The following is a 24,300-nucleotide window of genomic DNA, read 5'->3' as shown; positions in this document are numbered from 1 at the left end:
TTGTTAAAGAATGAATTAATGAACCATTTAGTCAATGAATGAGTAAGTACTGGATGAGAAGATAGTTATATAAATCATATAGTGTTCATAGTATAAGTGGATACTTTTCTTTCTTTATTAGCCATTTGAACTTGACAAACAGTGAGAGATAGTTTCATAACTAATGATTGGGGAGAGAGAGGTAATATAGATAAGAAATATTTTACATTCATTGTCTCAGATAAAATTTGCTCATCTTGGGTTTCTGCTATGAAATAATCTAAATTGAGCAGTTATTTAAAAAGAACAGTGAGTAAATGGGGTATCCAACTGTACTACTATTGTAGCTTATCAGATCTTAAATTATAAAGTGATTTCAGGGCTTATTTGGCAAGATACTTGCTTTCTTTGAAGCTACTGATTGCTCCTCATCTTGTGTGAGAGGAGTACAGTAGGCCCCTATGTGTGTCCATGCGCCAAGCCTGCACTATTCTCTGAATGAGACCTCAGCTTCTCAATCAATGTTCACTGAGTGCTTTCTCCTTTCCAATCCCTCATTTAACAAGAGATAGAATAACTATCACAATGCCACTTCCACTTTCAGAGGGGAAAAGATATGCATGGTAACAAAAGAAGCTTATATAAAGGAATGATTAAAAGTAAAAACAGTTTTTAAGATCTTCCTGGAATAAGAACATATTAAACACAATCTCTTAAACCATCTATTATCTTTTGTATCTAAATGCCTGCATAGCATTCACATCTCAGTTTCATAATGTATATAGCAGGTGCCCATTGCATATGTCTGGATGAAGGGTAACCCTAAAGAGGAATGTGAATTAGTTTAGAATGATTTCCAACAGAAGGGTTAAAGGTAAAAGGGCTTTTGGACTTTACACTTAGTCAACTGGAAAAATTGAATTCCATTCCTCTACTAATCGGGGTGTTGATAGTTTACTTCTGTAGCAGTCACTTTATAATAATTATGTTAACATTGTAATTGGAGTCCTATTTAGGATGACTTAGGCACATTGGACTTTCATGACCCCAAAAGGAGTGGGGCGTGGAGACATCTGCCTTCCCTTGCCATTGGCTCTAGTGCAGTGCCTGGTGCCGAGTGGGCACTCAGAACCTATGTGATGACCGGACGGAGGCAGAGATAGAGGGGACAGGAACAGAGAATGTCTGTTTGAGCTTGGATAGCCAATGAACTTCCTAGGCCTCTGCTTCCTGCTCCATGCAGAGAGAAATTTGTTCAATCAGCTTTCTCAAATTTGGTTTCACAGTCTCAGAGACATAATGGCTATTCTTAGAAAAATGTATGGTAAAGTTTGTTGAGGAAATGCTATGTCAGTGTTAAATAAGTTTGTTTTTCCCCCCAAATGATTTGTCAGGGCTCTCTCCTGTGAGGGTCCATTGTGAGCCCCAAAAGGAGATGCAGTTTGCACAGTAGGATCCCTGAGGGTCCCTCCCAGGGATGATATTCTTTCAGTTGGAGTACCCCCACATAGGGCTGACTTTATTGACCAAAGCAGGAAGTTCTGCTGTACTGAAATGGGTCACAATGTGACCGTGTATGCACATGCTGGCATTTTCATTTCTCAGGATAGAATTGAGTGGTCCAATTGATTGACAGGAGATCAGAAGTGTGCCTGTCACCCTAACATGCCTCTCCCTGGATCCTCACTCACCCCAGGCCCTGCCTGGCATAGACCTTTGGCCATCCAATCCCAACTCCAGCTTCACTACTCTGAAGAATATTGTCACTGTGATAGGAACCTCAGGTTATCATGCTAACAACTGCAGCACCCCTAAATTCATTGGGTCATCTTGCATATAGAAACCCTGGAAGTAACCTTCAGTATTCTCCTGAAAACTGTATATAGGTGTTGGGGCATGTAGTGAAGTTCTGGCATCTCAGTTTCCATAATGAATCCATCTGTAACCTTCACTTAAAATCTTCTTTTAAGGCAATTTCTCCTTGCTAACACCCACAGCTTTTATAAAATATCCGTGACCATCCCTGCATTCTCACAGGTCAGTCTGTGGAGTGGAGTGGTGGCAACCACACATCTTTGTAACAGTCTCATCTAAGGCTAGGCCACCTGCAACGCACAGGATGACTTAAGGATAAAACTCAGATGCCTTAGTTCTTAAGCCTCTGTTTCATTCCATCTCCATGTTATCATAATTATCTCCAACTCTGTCACATTTTTGGTGCCAAAGAAATATTCATATGCTTTGTCAAGTCCTAAATTTGACAAGCTCTTTTGGGATCTCAGATCTGATATATTTTTTGAAGGGAAAATGGAGAAGGTGCCAGGAAAGATGTCCTCATCTGGCATGAAGACATATTAACTCCTTATTCACCAGGGATGCCAGAATAACACTAGATCTGAGAAATGTTAATATTTAATTGTGTGTTGCATGATAATGCATTAACCAGTAAGGAGGGTACCTTGAATTTTTTAATATAGTAAATGTATCTACATTTGTGCTATGAAATTCACTCATTCACTCATTCATTCATTCATTCATTCATATTGAGAGCTTACTAAGTGCCAGGTACTGTTCTAAGCACAAGAGAGATAGCAGTGATCAAAACAGATAAAAATATATTGTCCTTCATATCACTTACATTCTAAAGGAGGTGGAATGAAGAAAACAAGTTAGAAAGGCAATTATATACAATATTAGAAGGTGTCAACTGCTACAGAAAGAGGTAAAACAGAGAAAGGATATAGTGAGTGTTAGCAGAGGACTTGCAACTGTAGTTGTGTGGTCAGGGAAGGCCTCAGTGAGAAGACCATCAAGTCTGACCTGAAGTTAGTGATGGAGTGATGGATATCTGGGCCTTTCCAAGTAGAGAGAAGAGCAGACTAAGACAGGAGTTTGCCTGGTGTTTTCTAGGAACTATGAGGAGGCCAGCGTGGCTACTGAAGGGCGGTGAGGGAGCGTAGTGGGAGATGAGGTGGTGGGGATGAGCTCGACCCTGCCACTTTCTCTCCTGCCTTCTTGTGAATTGGATTTTGCCAAGGCTTCCATTTTGATGCCTTGTTTATATATTCCTTTTTTTCCCGAAAATAGGCCAGCCCCTTAAGTCATTTCCCAGTGAATGTCCCTCATCTAGTCTCTCTATTCTTCAAGCCATATGCTTGAGCTGAGTAATGATACCTAAGTGTTGTGATGTGCACACCTCATCCTTCCCCAGCCTGACCCTTCAGCATGCTCTACAGTATGGCTTCTCTCTATGCACCAACTGTGTTCCACGTACATGTACGAACATACTTTCCAACTTTGGTTAAGACACAGTGCTCAGGTCCTTCTGCATCTTAGCTTGTGCCATTCCTCTTGCCCTGAGTGCCCTGCCCCACCTCTGCTTCTATAATCTCCAATCTCCATCTCTGCTTTCTCTCTATAGCTTCCCTATCACTGTCCTCCTATGATAATCTCCACTCCCTCTAGACTTCCATTGCCTTTACTTTCCTTACATCCTGTTTGGAACTTGGCATACGCATTTAGTCGTGGGATTTTTCTATTCTACATATGTTGGTTGAGCATCTGTTCTATGAACATAGAATTCTGTGATGTGTTTTACAGTTAAGTGTCAGGATTCTGCCTTTGAATCCTTGCTCTGCTCATTTCTAGCTGTATGGCCTTATTCATATTGCATACCTCTCTACATCAGTTTCCTTGTCTGTTAAATGGAGGTAATAATACCTACTTCATAGGGTTAATGGGAAGATTGATGAGTTACTTAATGTGTGATACATTAACAGAGACCTGTTAGCTGCTGCTATCATTTTATTATCATTGTTATTTCCAACTGAACTGTAACTTAGGGGTTATATCTGTTGCCTCATTTCATTTGAGATATTCATTTTAGAGCTCACTGACTTATGCATAGATTTTACCCATTAAATATATGTTAATGATGATATTTTATGGTCAGACATAAGACTTTGCAAAAACACCTAAGACTTCAGGTACAGGTTATGTTTTAGTAAAGTTAATATAGGAATAAACCCACTTGCTCTAGTAGCTCAGGGACCAAAGCTCAGTTAGCTGGCACAACATCCCCAATTATAACTTTCATGAAAGTGAGTCTGACTTTCTAATCTGTTGCTGTATCTACAGCTGGGTTGTTCCATGGGTAGGATCCTGGGTGCCTACCCTTGGCCCCAGGTTTTAAAATGGAGGATTTGTAATGAAATGCCATACCTTATTTCTCCTCTTAGAACATTGTTGAAATTCAGTTTCAAAGTTTAAGTCACTCACTTAATAAATGGTGGAGCTTTGATTTGAGCTTAGATCTTTTAAGCCCATAACTCATGTGTTTACTCACTGTTTTATCATTAAATTGCCCTTTCAATGTAAGCACAAACTACTTCCTTTTAGCCATCTGTTCCTTTTAGCCATTTATGGCCATAGTGCCTTCAAAAATTCTGCTCTTGTGTCCTGGTCTGACCTTCTTCTTCCCCCTTTGGGCAAATAAGGGATCGTGATGGGAGAGGGAGGAGGCCACCTCCTCCTGTCTTCAGACATTGCTCAGAGTCTGAAGTCACACACACATACCTACTGCATCTTAGTTAGGCTGAGGATATTGTATGGGAAGATTGAGTAGCAGACAGAATCATAATAGATGCTGTACTTACTTTGGAGTTCATGGGAAAAGCGAGAAGATCTAAAGAGAGAAATACAAAACATGATGCACTTTGGGGTGGGGTAGGGAACATATGACCCAGCACTCCCATTCCTGGGTATTACCTTAAAGAAGTGAAAATTTATGTTCACACAAAACGCTATACCTGAATGTTATAGCTGCTCTATTCATATTTACCCCAAACTGAAGGTAACCTAAATGTCCTTCAATGGGTAAATGGATACACAAACTGATACATTCCTACAATGGAATTCTACTACAGATACAAGCAGAGTATGGATGCATCTCAAAGGCTTTATAAGTGAAAAAGGCCATCTCAAAAGGCCACATACTGCACGATTCCATTTATATGACATTGTAGAAAAGACAAAACGGTGGAGCTAGAGAACAGCTCAGAGGTTAATGGTCAGGGGAAGGTGATTATAAAGGCATAGCTCAAGAGAGTTTTGGGGGTGAAGGAATTGTTTTGTGTCCTGGTTGTGGTAGTGGTTATAAGATTCCATATATGATTAAAATTCATAGAACTGATGGGGGTGTCATGTTTAATAAATACATAGGTTCAGTTGGGAAAGATAAAAGTCCTGGAGATGGATGGCAGTGATGGTTGCACAATAATGTGAATGTGCTCAATGCCACAGAAATGTATACTTCAAAATAGTTAAAATGGTAAATTTTATGTTATGTTTACATTATCACAATTTAAATGAGTGAATGAATGAATGAATGAATGAATGAATAGATAAATAGATAGGTAGATAGATAGAATAACAAAATTCATAGAACTCTACATAAAAATAGTAAGTCAGCCCTAGCCGGTTATGTTCAGTGGTTAGAACATCAGCCTGAGGACTGAAGGGTCCCGGGTTCGATTCTGGTCAAGAGCACATGCCAGGGGTTGTGGGCTTGATCCCTAGTAGGGGGCATGCAAAAGGCAGCCAATCGATGATTCTCTCTCATCATTGATGTTTCTATCTCTCTCTCCCTCTCCCTTCCTCTCTGAAATCAATAAAAATATATTTTTAAAAAATAGTAAGTCAAATACTTAAAAAGTACTCTGAAAACAGAGGGTACTGATGGTGATCACAGAGATAAGGGAGGGTGTTGGGGAGGTAAAAGAGTGGTCCCTTCAGAGTTCTGATGTTCTGCCACCCCTCATAATTGGTAGCACAGACCAAAAGCGGGCCTTGCATCCTAAGCCTCCCCCCTTTTTCTCTTGGGTGCCTCAGAGAATTGAGTGGCATTTGGGCATTGATTCTTTTTGTGATTCAAATGTAAAATCAGGAGTAATGGAATGAATATTTATGTGTTGGATTGTCAAGCTTTGAAGACAAAAGTCCCCCAATTCCGTGTCTCATGCGGATGGACCTGCAAACAGGACGTACAATATCCATCTCTGCAAGGTCACAGTGCTGGTGTGTCCTAATCTGCATGTGCTGATCAGACTCCGACCGAATGAGAAGAGCCTTTTTTTTCAGAGGAGCCAACTACCCATGAAGGCATTTGCTTGCCCTCTTCATTGTAGTAGAGCTGCTTTCATTTGTGTGCTGTCATTCACGAGATCTAACTCTGATTGACCTCGTAAGGACCTGGTGGTCAGTACAAGAGCCTGGATGCCCTCAATGTTTAGGAGAGTTTTTGTTCTGTTTTGAGAACCTGCTCTTTCTCCAGGCTCTTTCTAACACAAAAACTCAGTCTTGACAGGACCAGAATTTTTCAGTTGCTTCTGATAATGATGATGATGGCAATGACATTAATAATAATGATAATGTAACAACAGCTAACCTAGTGTACTTTTCATGTGCCCAGCACTATGTTAACTCTTTGCCCAGATTAACTGATTGAATACTATGAACCTTATTACATAGGCACTATTATTAGCCTCAATGTACAAATGTGGAAACTGGGGCATAGAGAAGTTAAATGTGTTGCTTCAGGTCACTCAGCTCTCAAGCAGTGGAGCTAGAACTGGATCTCAAGAAGTTGGCTCCAGAGGTTCTGCTGTCTCTTATCCCCTCTAGCATGAATGTTAAACTCATTTGTACAGAATTCAACTCCCTTCATGATCCAGCCCTGCCCCCCTCTTCAGCCTCATTAGGCTCTTGCAATGACATGCTCTTGTGGTCTGTGATCATGCCCAGGCTCTCACACTGTTCTGTCTGCACACACTGTTGCCTCCATCTGGAAACCTCTTTGCTCCTCTTGTCTAACTGGAACACTCTACTTTCAAATCTTAGCCCCATACAACAGCCTCTGTGACCCTGTTCCGGGCAGTACCCTTTGCTCTGTGCACCCATTGCCGAATGCACATGTTGCTCCATAGCACCCATCACATTATTCGTTACGCCCTAGCCACACCAAGCTTGTCCCCTTGACAGGCTTTTGTGTATCCTGTTCCCTGGGCTCCATACATATTCCCCTGATCTTTGCATGTCTGCTCCCCTCTCATCGTTCAGCTCTCTGTACAGATGTCACCTTCTCAGAGAGGCCTTTTCAGGACAGCGAGTCTAAACTTGTTCTCCTACCAATCACTCTCTATTCCATATAATAGCTGTTTCCATTTCTTCATAGCACTTCATTTTCACTACTTGAAATTATCTGTGTTCCAGTTATCTATTGCTGCACAGCAAACTACTCCAACTTAGTTGCTGAAAGCAAGAACCATTTCATTGTATTTCACAGTTTTGTGGGTCAGATATGTGGGCAAACCTTGACTGAATGTTTCTTTGGTTTGTGTGGCATCAACTGAGGTCACTCAGTGTTCAGCTGGTGGCTGGGCTGGGCTGAAAGGTCCAAGATGGCTTCACTCTAATGTCTGATGCCCTGGTTGGAAAGACTGAAATACTGGGCTCAGCTGGGACTGTAGGCAGAAGTACTTACATGTGGTGACTCCAGCATGGTGGCCTTGGGGTTGCTGGACTTCTTAGAGGGGGGACTGCTCCCCTCGCAATGAGGTTCCAAGAGGCCCAGATGGAAACTGCAAAGCTTCATGTGATCTAGTCCCAGATGTCCCAGCGTGTTACTTCTGCACATTCTATTGGTCAAACAAATCACCAAGGCCAGGTCAGAATCAAGGGGAGGGGACATAGACCTCACCTCTTGTTGCAAGGAGTGGCAAAGAATTTGTGGCTGACATTAGTCTACTGCATTAAATTTAAAAAAGAAGTGAAAAAATAGGCTTATCTGCCCCACTTCTTTACAATGTCAATTCTTTGAAGGCAGGATCTTATTCTTCTGTATTACTGCGTCCTCAGCACCCAGAAAAGTGTCTACACATGGTAGATGCCAACAGATACTTGCTGAATTTCTGTATGAATGAAAGAATAAGCAAATAGGCAAATGAATTAATGAAAAAATAAATGAATAAAAAATTAAATTAATGTTTAGATTTCTGACACACTGGTATGGAAACTTCTTAAAAAACAGATTCTGATTTTTTTTCATCTTGTATTCTCAATTCCTGACACAGTCATCTGCATTAATAGATTCTTGGTAAATATTTGCCAAATGAATTAATGCATTTTAATTATTATTGTTAAAGGAGATAATATGACTTATTCCAAGCACATGCATAGGTGTTGAATTAATAATGCCTTATACATAGGAAAGTCAATTTATATATTTATTAAGTAAATAAAAATGAAATGGACCAGATCCACACTTCCCTGACCTCTTCCCCTCTCCCTTTTTCTCTGTAACAGGCCATGTAAGAGGCTCGGCAGCAGCCATAACAGAACCTTCCAATCTGATCACCTTTGGGTGGGGGCAGGGACCTTTACTCCTGGCTTCTTTCTCCTTGCATGACTTCCAAGTCTAATTCACTTTGAGGTCATTACGATGAGGCTGAGATGATGATCTGAACAGCTCAGATGGCTAGATTCTGACTCCCTGCCCCTCTCAAGGAGGAGCAAGTGAAATTATAGCTCCCATAACATTCTGGCATTGTTTTGCCCTTGCACAAGTGTGTGCTTACAGTAAGTGCTGAAAGCCATGTGTTGGATCCAGAGAGGGAGTGGGAGTTGGCATTTGATATGCCATCACTCCCCAGTAAGCAGGAATGGGACTTGTGGGCTAGCGTTTGAGCCCACCTAGAAAAGGCTCAGCTCCTGGGGGACAAGTCCTTCTCCTTCACACCATAGCCTCAGATAATTTACTTGAACTCTTCAGGGCTTCAGGTACCTTCCATTTTGTGTTTTTATTTCCCTATCTGAATCTGGTGTGTGTGTGTGTGTGTGTGTGTGTGTGTGTGTGTGTGTGTGTGTGTGTGTTTTGTTTTGTTTTAACAATCCCAATCTGGGCAAGTCTAGAAAAAAATTCCAAGTTTAAAGAAGCCCTGTTTTGACCACAGGTGACTAGTAAGAAAGAAGTACTGTATATGAGCTTCAGTTTTATATCCCACATATGAGTGAAATCATATGGTCCCTAGATTTTTCTGTCTGGCTTATTTCGCTTAGCATGATATTATTCTCAAGGTTCATGTTGTTGCACATGACACTATTTCTTCCTTTCTTATGGCTGAGTAGTATGCTATTGTATACTAGAGGCCTGGTGCATGAAAATTCATGCACTGGAGCGGGGATCCCTCAGCCCGGCCTGCCCCCTCTCACAGTCTGGGAGCCCTCAGGGATAGGAGGCGACCTGGCAATCAGGGGAAGGTGATGCCCCCCATCACACCTCTGCTGCTGCCATTGCCAGCAGTGCAAGCCTTGGCCGGCCCTGGTTACTTGAGCCTTGGGCAGCCACCATCTGAGGCTTGCCTGCACCTTAGGCCAGCCCTGGGTGGCTGGGGGGGTGAGGGGACTGGGGGACTCTGGAGGCAGGTGCACGGAGTGGCTGGAACTGCCTGGGGGTGGGCCCGGCCGTGCTGCACGATGGCCACCTCAGCGGGGCTTAGGGGACTGGGCGCCACCATCTTGTGGCTGTGGGCACCACCATCTTTGAGGGTGAGGAAGTCAATTAGCATATTCCCTCCTTATTGGCTGTGGGCACCACCATCTTTGTGAGGGTGTGATGGTCCATTAGCATATTCCCTCTTTATTAGATAGGATATGTACCACATCTTTATATAGTCCTCCATCAAAGGACACTTGAGTTATTTCCATGTCTTGGCCACCGTGAATAATGCTGCTGTGAGTATAGGGGTGCATATATCTTTGTGAATAGATGTTTTTAACCAGAAGAAGGATTGATGGGTCATATTCTTATTTTTTGGAGGAGCTTTCATACTTTTTTCCATATTGGCTATGCCAGTTTACATTCCCACCAGTGGTGAATGAGGGTTCCTTTTTCTCCACAACCTCTCCAACAATTGTTATTACTCGTCTTGTTTATCATAGCCATTCTAACAGGTGTGAGATAGTATCTCATTGTGGTTTTCGTTTGCATTTCCCTAATAGCTAATGAAGTTGAGCATCATTTCATATATCTGTGAGTCAGTGGGAAGGGGGTGAAGAGGTAATAAAGGGTAAAGGGGACCAGACATATGGGACAGAAGGTGATTTGACTTTGGGTGGTGGGCACACAATACAATATTCAGACCATGTATCATAGAAATATACACTTATATAAGCTTTTTAAAATGTACTTTTATTGATTTCAGAGAGGAAGGGAGACGGAGAGAGATATTGAGAGGTCAATGATGGGAATTATTAATCAGCTGCCTCCTACACACCCCCCACTGGGGATTGAACCTGCAACCCAAGCATGTGCCCTTGACCGGAATCGAACCCAGGACTCTTCAGTCCGCAGGCCAATGCTCTATCCACTGAACCAAATAGGATAGGGCCACTTATATAAATCTTATTAACCATTGTCAACCCAATAAAATTTAATAAAGTAAAATAAAGAAGTACTGTATAAAATTCCCTACTTTAAAATAAGACCGGGCTTTTTAACCCAATGCTGATCTCCTTGATGTATTAGATTTTTAAATTTTTTATAAAAAAATTGTTTCTTGGGGTCAAGAAATAGATTGTAAGACTCCTGGGTCTTGACAGTACTAAATTTTTGTCCTTTCTCAAACCCCAGAGAGTATTGATTGCCTCTCAGGTTAAAGAAGTGCTACATAATGCCTCTCGGCTTGGGGTGTTTTATTACACGGCATTTATTGGAAGCATCAGGTATTTGGAAGATTATTTTTAAAAACCTGTGTTTTATTTAAACTTCACCAAGCTAGGACAAGCATTTTCAAAGGAAAAGGCCAACTCAGTTCTGCTTCTGCTTTGGCTTCTGCTTCTGGGGCGATGCACTCCCTCCCCGTTGGTCCCCAGACTGGCCTAGTTTAAGGAACAAATGAGAGAACAAGAGTTTTCAATCTTAGGGAACATTGCCTACCACAAGACAATTTTAAAGATTAGAACTTCAGTTAATAATTTTTGAGACTCCACCATGTGCCAGCTACTGTATTAAGTGATTTCCTATACATTATCTTATTATTCATGAAAAATAATACTTAGAGGAAAATGGGGCTTCGTGAATATAGTAACTTGCCCTTGTACACACAGCTGATCAGAAACAGAGCTGGGATTCAAATCTACTAGTGTGTCGTCTGCCTCCAAATTGTCTGCCTTCCATGGGACTGTGCCTTTGCATTCTTCCAGGGCTGACTGGTTTCTCTGATTGTTTTCTTTGGGAAGGTGCTTTAACTGTAAGAGCCTTGCTATGTTCTTATTTAATTCCTTCAGTGTTTTAATTGCTTTAATTTATTTTCAAATATTTTCTCCCAGTCACTGGCTTTTCTTTTCATGATCCTGTGTTCCTCAAAGAGAAATTGTTAATTTGATGAAGACCAGGAGTGTGTGTGTGTGTGTGTGTGTGTGTGTGTGTGTGTGTGTGTGTGTATTGTGCTTATGGTATTGTATTTAAGAAATCATTGTCTAACTCAAGGTTACAAAGATTTTTCTCCCAAAAATGTTATAATTTTAGTAATTATATTTAGAGATACAACCCACTTTGAGTTAATTTCTGTATACCTTGTGAAGTGTGGAATGAAGTTCTGTTTTTCGCATATGGGTATCCAATTGTTCCAACACCATTTGTTGAAGACTGTCCTATCTCCACTTAATTACCTTTGCAATACACATGTGTTGGTCTGTTGGTGGGCATGTGTTTTTTTACAGCCATCTCTTTACTATTTATATTCTAATGTCACACTGTCATGTACTAAAATAAATTGTGAAGTCGGATAACATAATTCCTCCAGCTTTGTTATTTTTTTCAAAGTTCTCTTGTCTATGATGTCCTTTATAATTTCTTTAGCTTTTAGATATTCAGGCATGTGGTTATAAAACAGCATCTAGAAATCTAAACATAACTTAAAATTCAAAGTTATTAAAGAGTAATATGGAAATTTTCCATAATCCAGCTTCACCAGGAAATGAGACACTCTGGGTATTCCAGATTTCATTTGGTTAATCAAAATTGTTCCATATACCTTTCATGGATTTCCAATTTTCAAAAAATTATAATATAAAAATTTATACCAGAAATGATGTGTCAGAAGATATTTTGGGCCCCAGAGTATCTTAGTCACAGTGAGCATTGGTTGTCAATGTCCTGGCAAAGTGGAGAATTACTGATTAAAGGGAGTTTATTTGGTTACATGCTGCCTGCGGTGGTATCTATTCTACTTGTGACTTGGAGGAAACCTTTTTTCAAGTGTCTAAAGTGTTATAATTGAGAGTGACATGCATAGCATTTTAGTCTGTCTCTTCCAATAAAGCACATACTTGTTCTCTTTAAATGTGCTACCTGCTGGATACAATGAGTTGTACTATTAATTGATCCCTGATAATGTTAGCCACTGCTGCCACTCTGTGACAGTTGGCAAACTACTTGTTCTCTTTGGGCCTCAGTTTCTTCATTTGTAAAATGAAAGGTTTGAACTAGCTAACCTTGAGTGGCTCATCCAACTCCAAAAATTCTTTTGACTTTTTTGTAGTAATTTCATTGACTTAAAAATCACAATCCTTTTCAAAATAATTAAACAAAAACTCTTAATGGCAAAAAGCACTGTGGTAAGTCAGACCAGGAGCTTTTTAAGTCAGAAAGTAGTGATATTTGATATATTACAGATTACCTAATACCACTGCATGATTCTAGTTTTAACTATGGCCAACTCTGAGAAAGTAAGATGGCATTTATGGTTCCTGGTACTGTGACATGTTGTGGTCCTTGAACCCTATATTCTGAGATGCTCTTTAGCTTCTCAGATTAAGAAAAGGAGAAAGAATGGCTCTAAGAGAATGGCCCTAAGAGAATTACTCTAAGCCCAGGCTATTCCAAAGGTTCAGTGTACTTCTGAGTTGGCAGGTTAGATTTTCAAATGTATCTCCCAAGTACATGGTATAGTATTGAAACTATAAAGACTTTAAAAAATATCTACATAATTTCCTATGTCAAGGCATAACAGAGCTACTTGTCATATCCTATCTGTTTGTTGCTATATAGGATGGCCCCCCAAAATGTATACACACACTTTGAATAATTATAAAGGCAATGTTTATTAAAATACATTTCATTTTCAAAATTAAGCTATCAGCTGTTAAAGTGTATATACATTTTTGGGACACGCTGTACTAATAGAATGAGAAGCTCCAAGAGCATTAAGTTTGCTAGAGAATACAGAATATAAATATGAATTAAAATAATAAAAGGAGCACTTATTGAGTCTACTTATTAAGCACTTATTGTATGCGAGGTGCTGTGTGAAAAACTTATTATACTTTATATCATTTAATCCTCCCAACAATCTCAAAAAGTCAGAGAGTTCATGTTCCTTGCACAAGGTCACACAGTAGTAAGTGGCAGAGCTGGTCATCAATCTATATCTGTCTCAGTCATGGAGCTTAAATTCTTAGTGACTACATCAGAAACTATCTCTCATAACTTAATCAGCTCATTTAAAGAGTAATGGAATTTGTAGTATGAATTAGAATGATCTAAACAAAGAACACCAAGGACTGACAGTTCACTTCGGGTAGACTTAATGGAAGAAAGAACTCATAGAAGGTTTCCTGAGAAATTGCTTTGAGTTATATTTTGAGACGAAGAATATGACTTGGCCTAGAGAGAAAGGTGAGTTCATGCTGAGGGGACCTACTATAAAGATACAAATGAACAAATGATATGTTTAGGGAGCAACACACAGACTTAGTCATTGCAGGGCAAAAGTCAGAAATAAAACTGATGTCATTGGGTGAAAATCCAAGAGATTTCACTTTATTATGGTAGGCACTAGCAAGCCACTCTCAGTTCTTAAGCAAGGGAAGAAACTTAATTAAAACTGTATTTGATTTTAAAATTTATCTTACAACTTATGTAGGATGAACGTGACCTTAAACTGCATCAGGGAAGGTCAAGAGAAAATTTCTTAGTAAAATGTATTTGATACCCAGCAAATTATTTTTAAGAGTACTGTGTAGCTTGCCTCATTGAGGTCCTGTGGCCTTAATAGTGCAGGGACAATATATTTAGCCCCTAAATAAGAGGCCTGGAAACAGATTTTACACAATGTTCAGAAATAAAGGTGATTAGTGTACCACAGCTTGTTTCCATTGTCACTGGTATTGTGCAGTATGCATAAAAGGAGCACACAGGGGTTATAGATTAGTCAGGCAAATAACTCTCAAATTGAGTTAAATTGAAGTCCACTTTTGGGTGACTCCTGGGTGAGGGCTAGTGTATTTGGTGAACTATAGTTGGGTCTGTTCCATTATAAATCCACTAATGCTAACTTTATGTTTCCTCACATTTTCTGAAGCATTTTCTTTCTCTTTCTCTCCCTTTCTATCTCTCCAGTTTCAGAGACCTAATGACTTCTCACCCCCTTTTCGCTTTGGGACGGTGCCCAATGGCAGCACAGAGAGGAATATTCGCAATAACTACGCGGAAATGCATGCCTACATGGGGAAGTTCAACCAGAGGGATGTGGATGATGCGTTGCTCTCCCTGAAAACAGGGTAAGAACTGCTTCCAAGCTCAGAGTCTGTGGTATGTTTCTCACATTATTAAACTTACATTGAATCAGACGTACTATGTTGGGGTGCCATACAAAGTTATGGCAGGGAATATTTCACTTGCTCTTCATGGATTTCCAAGTTAAATTTGACAGTATTATTCAGGCCAGTACACAAGGATTCCTATGCTATTATTTACTTCTATGTATATGTTTTACAAATTATATTCTACTTGCATTAATGTAACCATGAAACAGGAATTTGAATAGATATAAAAGTAGAAGCGAAAAGTCAATGATAAGGTTCATGTGTTACACATGAAATAAAGACCTGTTGAACAAGAGGTGAAAATGATGGTTCTAGTATCTCATAGACAAGGGAGAAATAAAAGGAAAAAAAAGGATAAAAATGTTTAGACAACAAACAATAAGAATATGTTGAGTGATCTCCCATTCTGTTTTTGTTGTTGTTTTTCTTTGATCCAGCTCTATACACTGGGAAATATTTGTTCTTTAAAAGGAGCTCATGATCTGCAAATGTGTTGGCTTGCATAATCCCAGCCACATAGATCTCTTTACTCATTTGGCCTCCTGAAACCACAGTTGAGCATTATAGATGTTGGGGTTTGAGGGGTCAAGGGGTCCTGTAGCTAATTTCCTGTATTGTATGATAACTAGCAATAGTCGTACCTTCTGGTGGCTTCAGTTCTGGAAGAGCCACCAGATGCATGGTTATCTAAATACTGTTATTTAAGTATTTTGGTATGTTATAATATGACTGTCTCTTTTTTTAATTTATTTTGTTGAAAATAATACAAATGTATCCTTTCCCCCCTCCCCCATTAGCCCCTTCTAGCCCACCCCCCTGCCCCCTGCCCTAGGCCTTCACCACACTATTTCTGCATCCATGGGTTATGCATATATGCATATAAGTTCTTTGGTTAAGCTCTTCCCACCCACTCATGCCCAACTTCATATGACTCTATCTTATCACCATAAAGCCACAGCAGATTTTAGAAGATGGGATTTGAGCTTGGGGATAGGACTGGGTTGATTGGTCTGGCCCTTGGTACACCACAGTTATTAATCATATCAAAGCTTTCTATGGGGTCCTCATGGACCTTTTTAAATATGGTGCAAGTCTTATCATACCAGAAAGGGCTTATTTTTTCCTGAGGGGTAATAAAGCTAGCTTTGCTTCCACAAGTAAAGGATAATACATGCTTTTCTTGAAGGCCTCTCTATTATCCATATGGTTATGTCTGAATTTTTTCCTCTACCTTTTATTTGCTTGAATGTTGGTTTCAAATATTGATTTATGCCTTCCCACTCTTACTCCTAGTCTACTCACTTCCCTACATATTCCCTTCTTGCAAAATACAATATGCAGGGGTAGGCAAAAGTAGGTTTATAGTTATGAGTATACAAAACACAGAGTTTATTCTTGTATTATTTGTTTATTCTTGTATTTACCATACAAACAACTACAAACCTACTTTTGCCCACTCCTGTAAAAGGAGGTTCTTATATATGCTTAGGAATTTGAGAGATCTGAGTTCTTCTCTATGTTGAAATCTCTTGTTAGTTTCACACATTTGCTCTTAACACAAGCCTGTGCTGCCACCACCTCAACTATTCCTTTTTCCTTGTGCGGCAAAGCAGAATATTGAAACCTTTCGGACCACAAAAATAGCACTGCACATCTATTGAAATACATACACCTACACTTATCCCCACTCTGGACTGTAATGAACTGGAAAATGAAAAATGTTATATAAATCTAACCCACACTATTTGTTGTTATCATTGTGATGGTTACTTTTCATTATTTCTGTTATTATTTTTATTGATTCCTTTTTACTTCCTCTCCCTTTCAGACCCAGCTTATAAGTTGGCTTCAGGCCAAACTTACATTCTCATCATTCCCAGTAGGAGGGAAAGAACTCCTCCTTTCGACTTGAAATCACATAAAGAATAACCTGGGGTGTAAGCTTTAGATTCTGGCTGAGTTCCAACTTGAGCCTTTCTTTGAACCAATTCTCCCCACAGTTTTCTGGAGCCCTACTGCTTCATATTAATGTCCCCATAGGTAGTTCTGTACTAAAATTCCTCCACTGGATTTGGTCTCTTTGTTTCTTTCTTGCACAGGAAACTGGATGCCTTCATCTATGATGCAGCAGTGCTCAACTACATGGCAGGCAGAGATGAAGGCTGCAAGCTGGTGACCATTGGCAGTGGGAAGGTCTTTGCTTCCACTGGGTATGGCATTGCCATCCAAAAAGATTCTGGGTGGAAACGCCAGGTGGACCTTGCTATCCTGCAACTTTTTGGAGATGGTGAGTTAACAAAAGAAAAGTGCCTTCTTAGCCTCTTTTGATGGCCAGTCTGAAACATCAACCTGATTTCTCCATTCTGCTAATTCCTGCATTTCCAGGAAAGCATGTCACAATACACTATGAGATTTGAGGGTTTGTATTAGTTTCCTAAGGCTGCTATAACAAAGAACCACAGAGTGGCTTAAGCAACAGAAATATATTGACCTATAGTGCTGGGGACCAGAAGTTCAGGATGAAAGTGTTCGTTGGTTTCTTCTGAGAGCTGCTAAGGGAGAATTATCGCATCTCTGCTGTCAAGTTCCAGTGACTTTTCCCTTTGTGCATGTTTTTTCCTTTTTGTGTATGTGTCCAATTTCCCCCTTCTTCATGGCATTAGTTACATTAGGTTAGGGGCCCACTCTATTCCAAAATGACCTCATTTTAACTAATTACATCTGCAATGACCTTGTTTCCAAATAAAGTTCACATTCCAAGATACTAGGGTTAGGACTTCAACATGTGAATTTAGGAGACACAGTTCAACCTATGACAGGGTGAAATATAGGACAAAAGATTAAAGTAGTTGATCAAGGAGGTATGTTTCGGAATTGCAGGCTATGATCAAACCTCCAGGGAGTAAGAGAGGCTGATATAAGATGTTCCAAACAATCATCTCACATGTGGCCAAAGTGGATAGAACTTTGGAAAGGTCGCTGCTCTGTATGTACCCAGAGAAAGGGTAGAGAAATCAAATTGTGGCCATCTACTCATTCTTCCCTCTCTCCCATCATGCTCTTTCAGCTGGGAGAGGTAGGAGGCAGACACCATAAGGTATTCCCCAGTGCCATTCCAGCAGCAGACTGAGCAGCCAACTTGCTTTGAAAAAAATCTCATCTCCTATTTCAGTATAGCATGTTTTCTGCATCCCTTTTCACTTTATTGTCCAAAGTACCTCCTCCTCCTGTTGGCCTCAGAGAAGGTAATCCAGTTACGGTTGAGCAACTTGCTCTACTTGGTCCCACAGGCCATCAACCAAGCGGTTCTCTAAATTATGTCTGCAGAATCGTTGCTGTTTGGCATGAGATAAGAGGCAGAAGAGCACAGCTGGATTTTCAGACTCCAGGTGAAGTGGTGGCTCCACTAGTTAGGAAAATCATAGTTTGGTCAAAGAAATGAATATAAGATGATTTGATTGATGTTGGAAAGAGGAGGGGTGATAGCTGGGCTGTTAACTGGACATTTTGTTGTGAGAGCTTCTGTGGTTTTAGCAATAACAGAAATCTATCTCTGAGGAAGAACACCAATAGATACGATTTGAAAAAGTGACCAAAGATCTAGTCAGATTACACAAAGTTCAGATTTTTAGCCAAACCAGAACTATTGGAACAGGCAGTTCCCTTCATGAGATTTTCAGAATGTTGCTCATCTAGAATTAGACGCATTCTAGGGGATGTAGTTTCTTTCATTTCCCTTTTGTTTAGGTTCTCTACATTTCTAAGTCCTAGTATCTAGTGAAATGGATAAAGATTATTGAAACCTGACATGAATTGAGTCCATCAAAGCTCCCTTAAGCAGTGTTAAGAGGAGGCAGGTCTGAATTTGGTGGTCTCATTTTATTCAAGCTCACTTCCCTCTACTCTTAATGTTTGTATTTTCCTTGGCAACAAAAGACCAGTAAGTGTGAGGGTCCCTAGGGAATCAGTCAATCTCTGCTAATCTCTGTCTTTCCTCCCTTTACCCAATTGCTTTGCACATTTGTTTAAGAGCAATTTTCTGAATCACTTGTTTGATTATGTTATTCCTCACTGTCGACAAAATAAAGTGCCAAATGCTTAGTCTGATGCACAAGCCCTCAGCAATCCTGCATCAACCTTTTTTATTCAGCTTTCTTTGCCTACTTGTATTCTGTTTGAACTGTTCCGCATGCCTTTCCCTAAATAAGCCTTCAATTTTCCACCTTCCTTCCATTGATCCTGCTATTTCTGCTGCCTGGAGCGCATTTTCATACAACATACATTAAAATACACCCACTCACCATGCCCACCTTCAAGTCTTATCTCTCTCATAAACACCTACTGGCCACTCACCTACAAAATTACTTGCACTAATTTGAACTCTTGTTACTTGCATATAGTTTATCATATTGATTATGTATATGCTAATTTACACTGGCTAGATAATGGAAAGCAGTTAATGTCTCATATCTTTGTATTTTCTGCAGTACCTTCATTAAGTTTTCAATGAATACTTGTTGAATACAATAAATACTTGTTGAATATAATAGTATCAATAAAGTTACTGTTAACTCTCTATTAATTTTCTTTCTTTATGTCTCCCTGTCTCTTTCTCTCTCATGTTTTTCTATCTTCCCCAACACCCCTCTTTCTTCCTTGTTTTTACTCCTCTGCTCTTTTCTCTACCTATTCTTCCTGCCCTGTTTCCAGGGGAGATGGAGGAGCTGGAAGCTCTCTGGCTCACTGGCATTTGCCACAATGAGAAGAACGAGGTCATGAGCAGCCAGTTGGACATTGATAACATGGCAGGAGTCTTCTACATGTTGGGGGCAGCCATGGCTCTCAGCCTTATCACCTTCATCTGTGAACACCTTTTCTATTGGCAGTTCCGGCACTGCTTTATGGGCGTCTGTTCCGGCAAGCCTGGCATGGTCTTCTCCATCAGCAGAGTAAGTGGGCTGATTTAGGTGCCTGGAGCCTATAAAAGACAGCTTAGTCTAGCATTGTGCAAAGCCGAGAGACCCAGGAGGTTCTCTACATATAAGATCCAGCCTGTGCTGTTGAAGCAAGAAACCACATCATGTATGTTTCCCCAGTAGGGTTGCATGACATAATTTCCAGGGGCTTAAAAAACAGGTGCTGCTATTTTTTTTTCCTTCAAGAAACAGCTTTCTGTGTAGGGTTTGGACATTTGGTTCTCAATGAGAACTGGCAGATCTATCAGAATAAAAAAGTTGGCCTTTTACCAAATGCCTTTCATCACCATTAGTTAATTCTGTATAGGCTGCCATAATCATTTAATCCTTTTTTAAAAATGATATTTCTATTCAGATAGAGAAATGTAATATGTCTCTCTTATTCTAACATACAAACGTATATTATTGTTTTACTAGAGGCCCAGTGCACAGGTTCTTGCACTGGTAAGGTCCCTCAGCCTGGCCTGTGCCCTCTCGCAATCTGGGACCCCTTGGGGGATGTCAGAGCACTTGTACACGTATTCAGCCTGATCCCTGCAGGCCAGGCCAAGGGACCCCACTGGTGCACGAATCCATGCACCAGGCCTCTAGTATACATATAAGATCTTTGGTTAATCTCTTCCCGCCCTCCCCCTCCCCCTTTCCCTCTGAGATTCATCAGTCTGTTCCATGTTTCCATGCCTGTTTCTTGAGCGTCTGCCCCCTGGTGGTCAGTACATGTCATAGCTACCAGTTGAATGGTCAAACGGTCACTTAGGCTTTTATATATATAGATTGTTCCCCTCTGCGTTTTAACCATGTGTGAGTTATAAGGAGTTAAAGAACTTAACAGAACCTTCAGAAATAAGTCCTGACCCATAAGAAATTTACATCCAGAAATGTCCTTAATTGGAGCAAAGTATAACTCTGAAATTGCTCTTTATTTAGACTTCTATGTTTCTAGTCCAAACTAAGGATTAATAACATTTTTAATATGAACATGTCACAAGGAAAAGTAAGAAAAGAGGAGGAGGAAAGTAGACTTCTCATTAAATTGTTCCATCTTTTGATCATTTTACTGTAGTATTTCAGTGATACAGAACAATTTCCTCTCGGCTATTCAGGCTATTCAGTAACATTGGACCAGGATGACAGAACTTGTGGACCATGAGTCATGTTGATTCCTTGTGTGGCCCTTCCCTAAAGTCCTAGATAGGATGATGGCAGAAACAATAGGAGCTGGTGACCTGGAATAGAAACCCCATTCATAGCCCTTCTACATAATCAATGCCTCTGTCCAGAAAAATGCTTGGCATTTTCTCCTGGCCATAATTAAGAATGGTTAGAAAGGAGGCCTGACAAAGTGAGCAACCTTACCTTGATCTATGTTTCTGTGTCCTCTGGGACAGTGAGGCTCATCTCGTCTAAACCTTTCTTCTTTGCTATTTAGTTATCATCCTCCTTCCTAACCTTCTCTCCTCCCATCTCCACCCATTGGGACAACTTCCCTTTTCAAATTGTCCCCCTTCTTTTAAAGACACAATTCAAACAACCACCTCTTCAAATACCTTCCCTTGCCAGGGAGAAAAGTTCCAAATTTGTTCACCTTTCAAGGCAGGGGGCAAGATATTAGCAGGAGGTTGGCTTGACTTTTAGACTTGAACCCAACCCATTCCTTCTCCTGGGTAGTGGTGTTTAAGGTCCTGCATACAGGGAGTGCTCAATCAATACTAATTTGCTAAGATACTAATTAATATTTATAAGATGGAATGGAAAAAATATAAGAAGAATAGCAGGAGCTAAAGAGAGAACATATAAAAGAATTCAACAAGGAAATTATTTATTCCTATTTAGTAGTAGATCTCTGTCCCAATTCTTCCCTCCCATGGTGTGGGACACAGCAGGAGAAAAATCTGTCTTTGACCCAAGGGCTTCCTAATTCTCTCTTTGAATTTAGTTCATGCTTGGCTCAAGAAGAGAACTGCTCAGCTGTTATTTGGTGATCAAAATTCTAAAAGCTGCTCAAAATTTGTCAGAGCTGGAAAAGAATGGCAATTGTAAGCTACAGAGCTTCCCTGTGGTTTCCTGCCAGCCAGTGAGGCCAGCCAGGGCAGAGCAGGCTCAACATCTGTAGAGCATTGCTACTGGTTTCCAGGAGGCTGACAATATTTTCTGCTATTGGCCAATACCATGCATCAACTTTAAGATGTGAATCCTGGGCATAAAAAGGAACATCAGTGCAAGTCACTGAGGGAGTCAGGGCAAGAATGTCTATGATTTTATCCTCTTTGCTCAAGTCACTTGTTGTAGTCATGTACCCTCTCAGATAGCCAGCTAGGCCACGACCTTAGTTCCTAATATGAGACTTCTAAATCCAGGGGGATAAATCGTGCAACTTCTAGCCACATCTTTTTATGAATATATAAGGCTATCCATTTCATATTTTCCCTAACTTTTCTTATCATTAGGCAATTAGTAGTGGGGGCGGAGGGGGGTTCTTTACAGTCATGTTTTAGCCTCACTGGAGACCTAATCCTTCCCATCCTGCCTGTTCTGCAGGGTATCTACAGCTGCATCCATGGAGTGGCTATCGAGGAGCGTCAGTCCGTGATGAATTCCCCCACCGCGACCATGAATAACACCCACTCCAACATCCTGCGCCTGCTCCGCACGGCCAAGAACATGGCCAACCTGTCCGGGGTGAACGGCTCCCCGCAGAGCGCCCTGGACTTCATCCGCCGCGAGTCCTCCGTCTACGACATCTCCGAGCACCGCCGCAGCTTCACGCATTCCGACTGCAAGTCCTACAACAACCCGCCCTGCGAGGAGAACCTCTTCAGCGACTACATCAGCGAGGTGGAGAGGACTTTCGGCAACCTGCAGCTGAAGGACAGCAACGTGTACCAAGACCACTATCACCACCACCACCGGCCCCACAGCATCGGCAGCACCAGCTCCATCGACGGGCTCTACGACTGCGACAACCCGCCCTTCACCGCCCAGCCGCGCTCCATCAGCAAGAAGCCCCTGGACATCGGCCTCCCCTCCTCCAAGCACAGCCAGCTCAGTGACCTGTACGGCAAGTTCTCCTTCAAGGGCGACCGCTACGGTGGCCACGATGACTTGATCCGCTCCGACGTGTCCGACATCTCCACCCACACCGTCACCTACGGCAACATCGAGGGCAACGCGGCCAAGAGGCGCAAGCAGCAGTACAAGGACAGCCTGAAGAAGCGGCCGGCCTCGGCCAAGTCCCGCCGGGAGTTTGACGAGATCGAGCTGGCCTACCGCCGCCGGCCGCCCCGCTCCCCGGACCACAAGCGCTACTTCAGGGACAAGGAAGGGCTACGGGACTTCTACCTGGACCAGTTCCGCCCGAAGGAGAACTCGCCCCACTGGGAGCACGTGGACCTGACGGACATCTACAAGGAGCGGAGCGACTCGGTCAGCGGAGGCGGGCCCTGTACCAACAGGTCTCACCTCAAACACGGGGCCGGGGACAAGCACGGTGTGGTCGGCGGGGTGCCGGCGCCCTGGGAGAAGAACCTGACCAACGTGGAGTGGGAGGACCGCTCCGGGGGCAACTTCTGCCGCAGCTGCCCCTCCAAGCTGCACAACTACTCCACGTCGGTGGGAGGGCAGAACTCGGGGCGGCAGGCGTGCATCCGCTGCGAGGCTTGCAAGAAAGCGGGCAACCTGTATGACATCAGCGAGGACAACTCCCTGCAGGAGCTGGACCAGCCGGCGGCCCCGGTGGCCGTGACGTCCAACGCCTCCACCACCAAGTACCCCCAGAGCCCGACCAACTCCAAGGCCCAGAAGAAGAACCGGAACAAGCTCCGCCGGCAGCACTCCTACGACACCTTCGTGGACCTGCAGAAGGAAGAAGCCGCCTTGGCCCCGCGCAGTGTGAGCCTGAAAGACAAGGGCCGGTTCGTGGATGGGAGTCCCTACGCCCACATGTTTGAGATGCCCGCTGGCGAGAGCACCTTTGCCAACAACAAGTCCTCAGTGCCCACTGCCGGACACCACCACAACAACCCCGGCGGCGGCTACATGCTCAGCAAGTCGCTCTACCCTGACCGGGTCACGCAAAACCCTTTCATCCCCACTTTTGGGGACGACCAGTGCTTGCTCCATGGCAGCAAATCCTACTTCTTCAGGCAGCCCTCGGTGCCAGGGGCGCCAAAAGCCAGGCCGGACTTCCGCGCCCTTGTCACCACCAAGCCAGTGGTCTCGGCCCTTCATGGGGCTGTGCCAGGCCGTTTCCAGAAAGACATCTGTATAGGGAACCAGTCCAACCCCTGTGTGCCTAACAACAAAAACCCCAGGGCTTTCAATGGCTCCAGCAATGGTCATGTTTATGAGAAACTTTCTAGTATTGAGTCTGATGTCTGAGTGAGGCAAGAGAGAGGTTAAGGTGGGTATGGGAGGGTTGGGCTGTGGGCCTGTGGTGGTGGGCATGTCACGGAGGGTGACGGGGGTGAACTTGGTTCCCATTTGCTCCTTTCTTGTTGTTTTAATTTATTTATGGGATCCTGGAGTTCTGATTCTTTCGGAGGGCAACCCTGGTGACCAGCACCATCTCGCCTCCCTTTCCAGTTCGCTCCTCTTTCCCCCATCTGTCAGTCATTGCTGTTCCCAAGAGAGGATGCAGTGGGCTCGGTCAGCATGGGAGGCCAAAATGAAGAAAGGAAGTGGC

The 24,300-nt window shown here is 42.2% G+C and overlaps 1 protein-coding gene across 1 annotated transcript in view; it reads left to right on the top strand.

Moving 5' to 3' along the window:
• GRIN2B (glutamate ionotropic receptor NMDA type subunit 2B) overlaps positions 1-23,996 on the top strand; it is a gene marked incomplete at both ends in the record, with an annotated part of 295,204 nt that extends 271,208 nt beyond the window's left edge. The window contains 4 exons of the mRNA XM_079775801.1: positions 14,438-14,598; positions 16,743-16,930; positions 19,354-19,592; positions 22,158-23,996. Coding sequence (XP_079631927.1) covers positions 14,438-14,598; positions 16,743-16,930; positions 19,354-19,592; positions 22,158-23,996 — 2,427 coding nt within the window. The remainder of the gene's footprint in view (positions 1-14,437; positions 14,599-16,742; positions 16,931-19,353; positions 19,593-22,157) is intronic.
• Positions 23,997-24,300: the final 304 nt, after the last annotated feature.

Source organism: Cnephaeus nilssonii (assembly GCF_951640355.1).
Source record: "Cnephaeus nilssonii genome assembly, chromosome: 6".
In the NCBI taxonomy this organism is placed as follows: domain Eukaryota; kingdom Metazoa; phylum Chordata; class Mammalia; order Chiroptera; family Vespertilionidae; genus Cnephaeus; species Cnephaeus nilssonii.
This window is presented reverse-complemented; position numbering and strand designations above follow the sequence as displayed.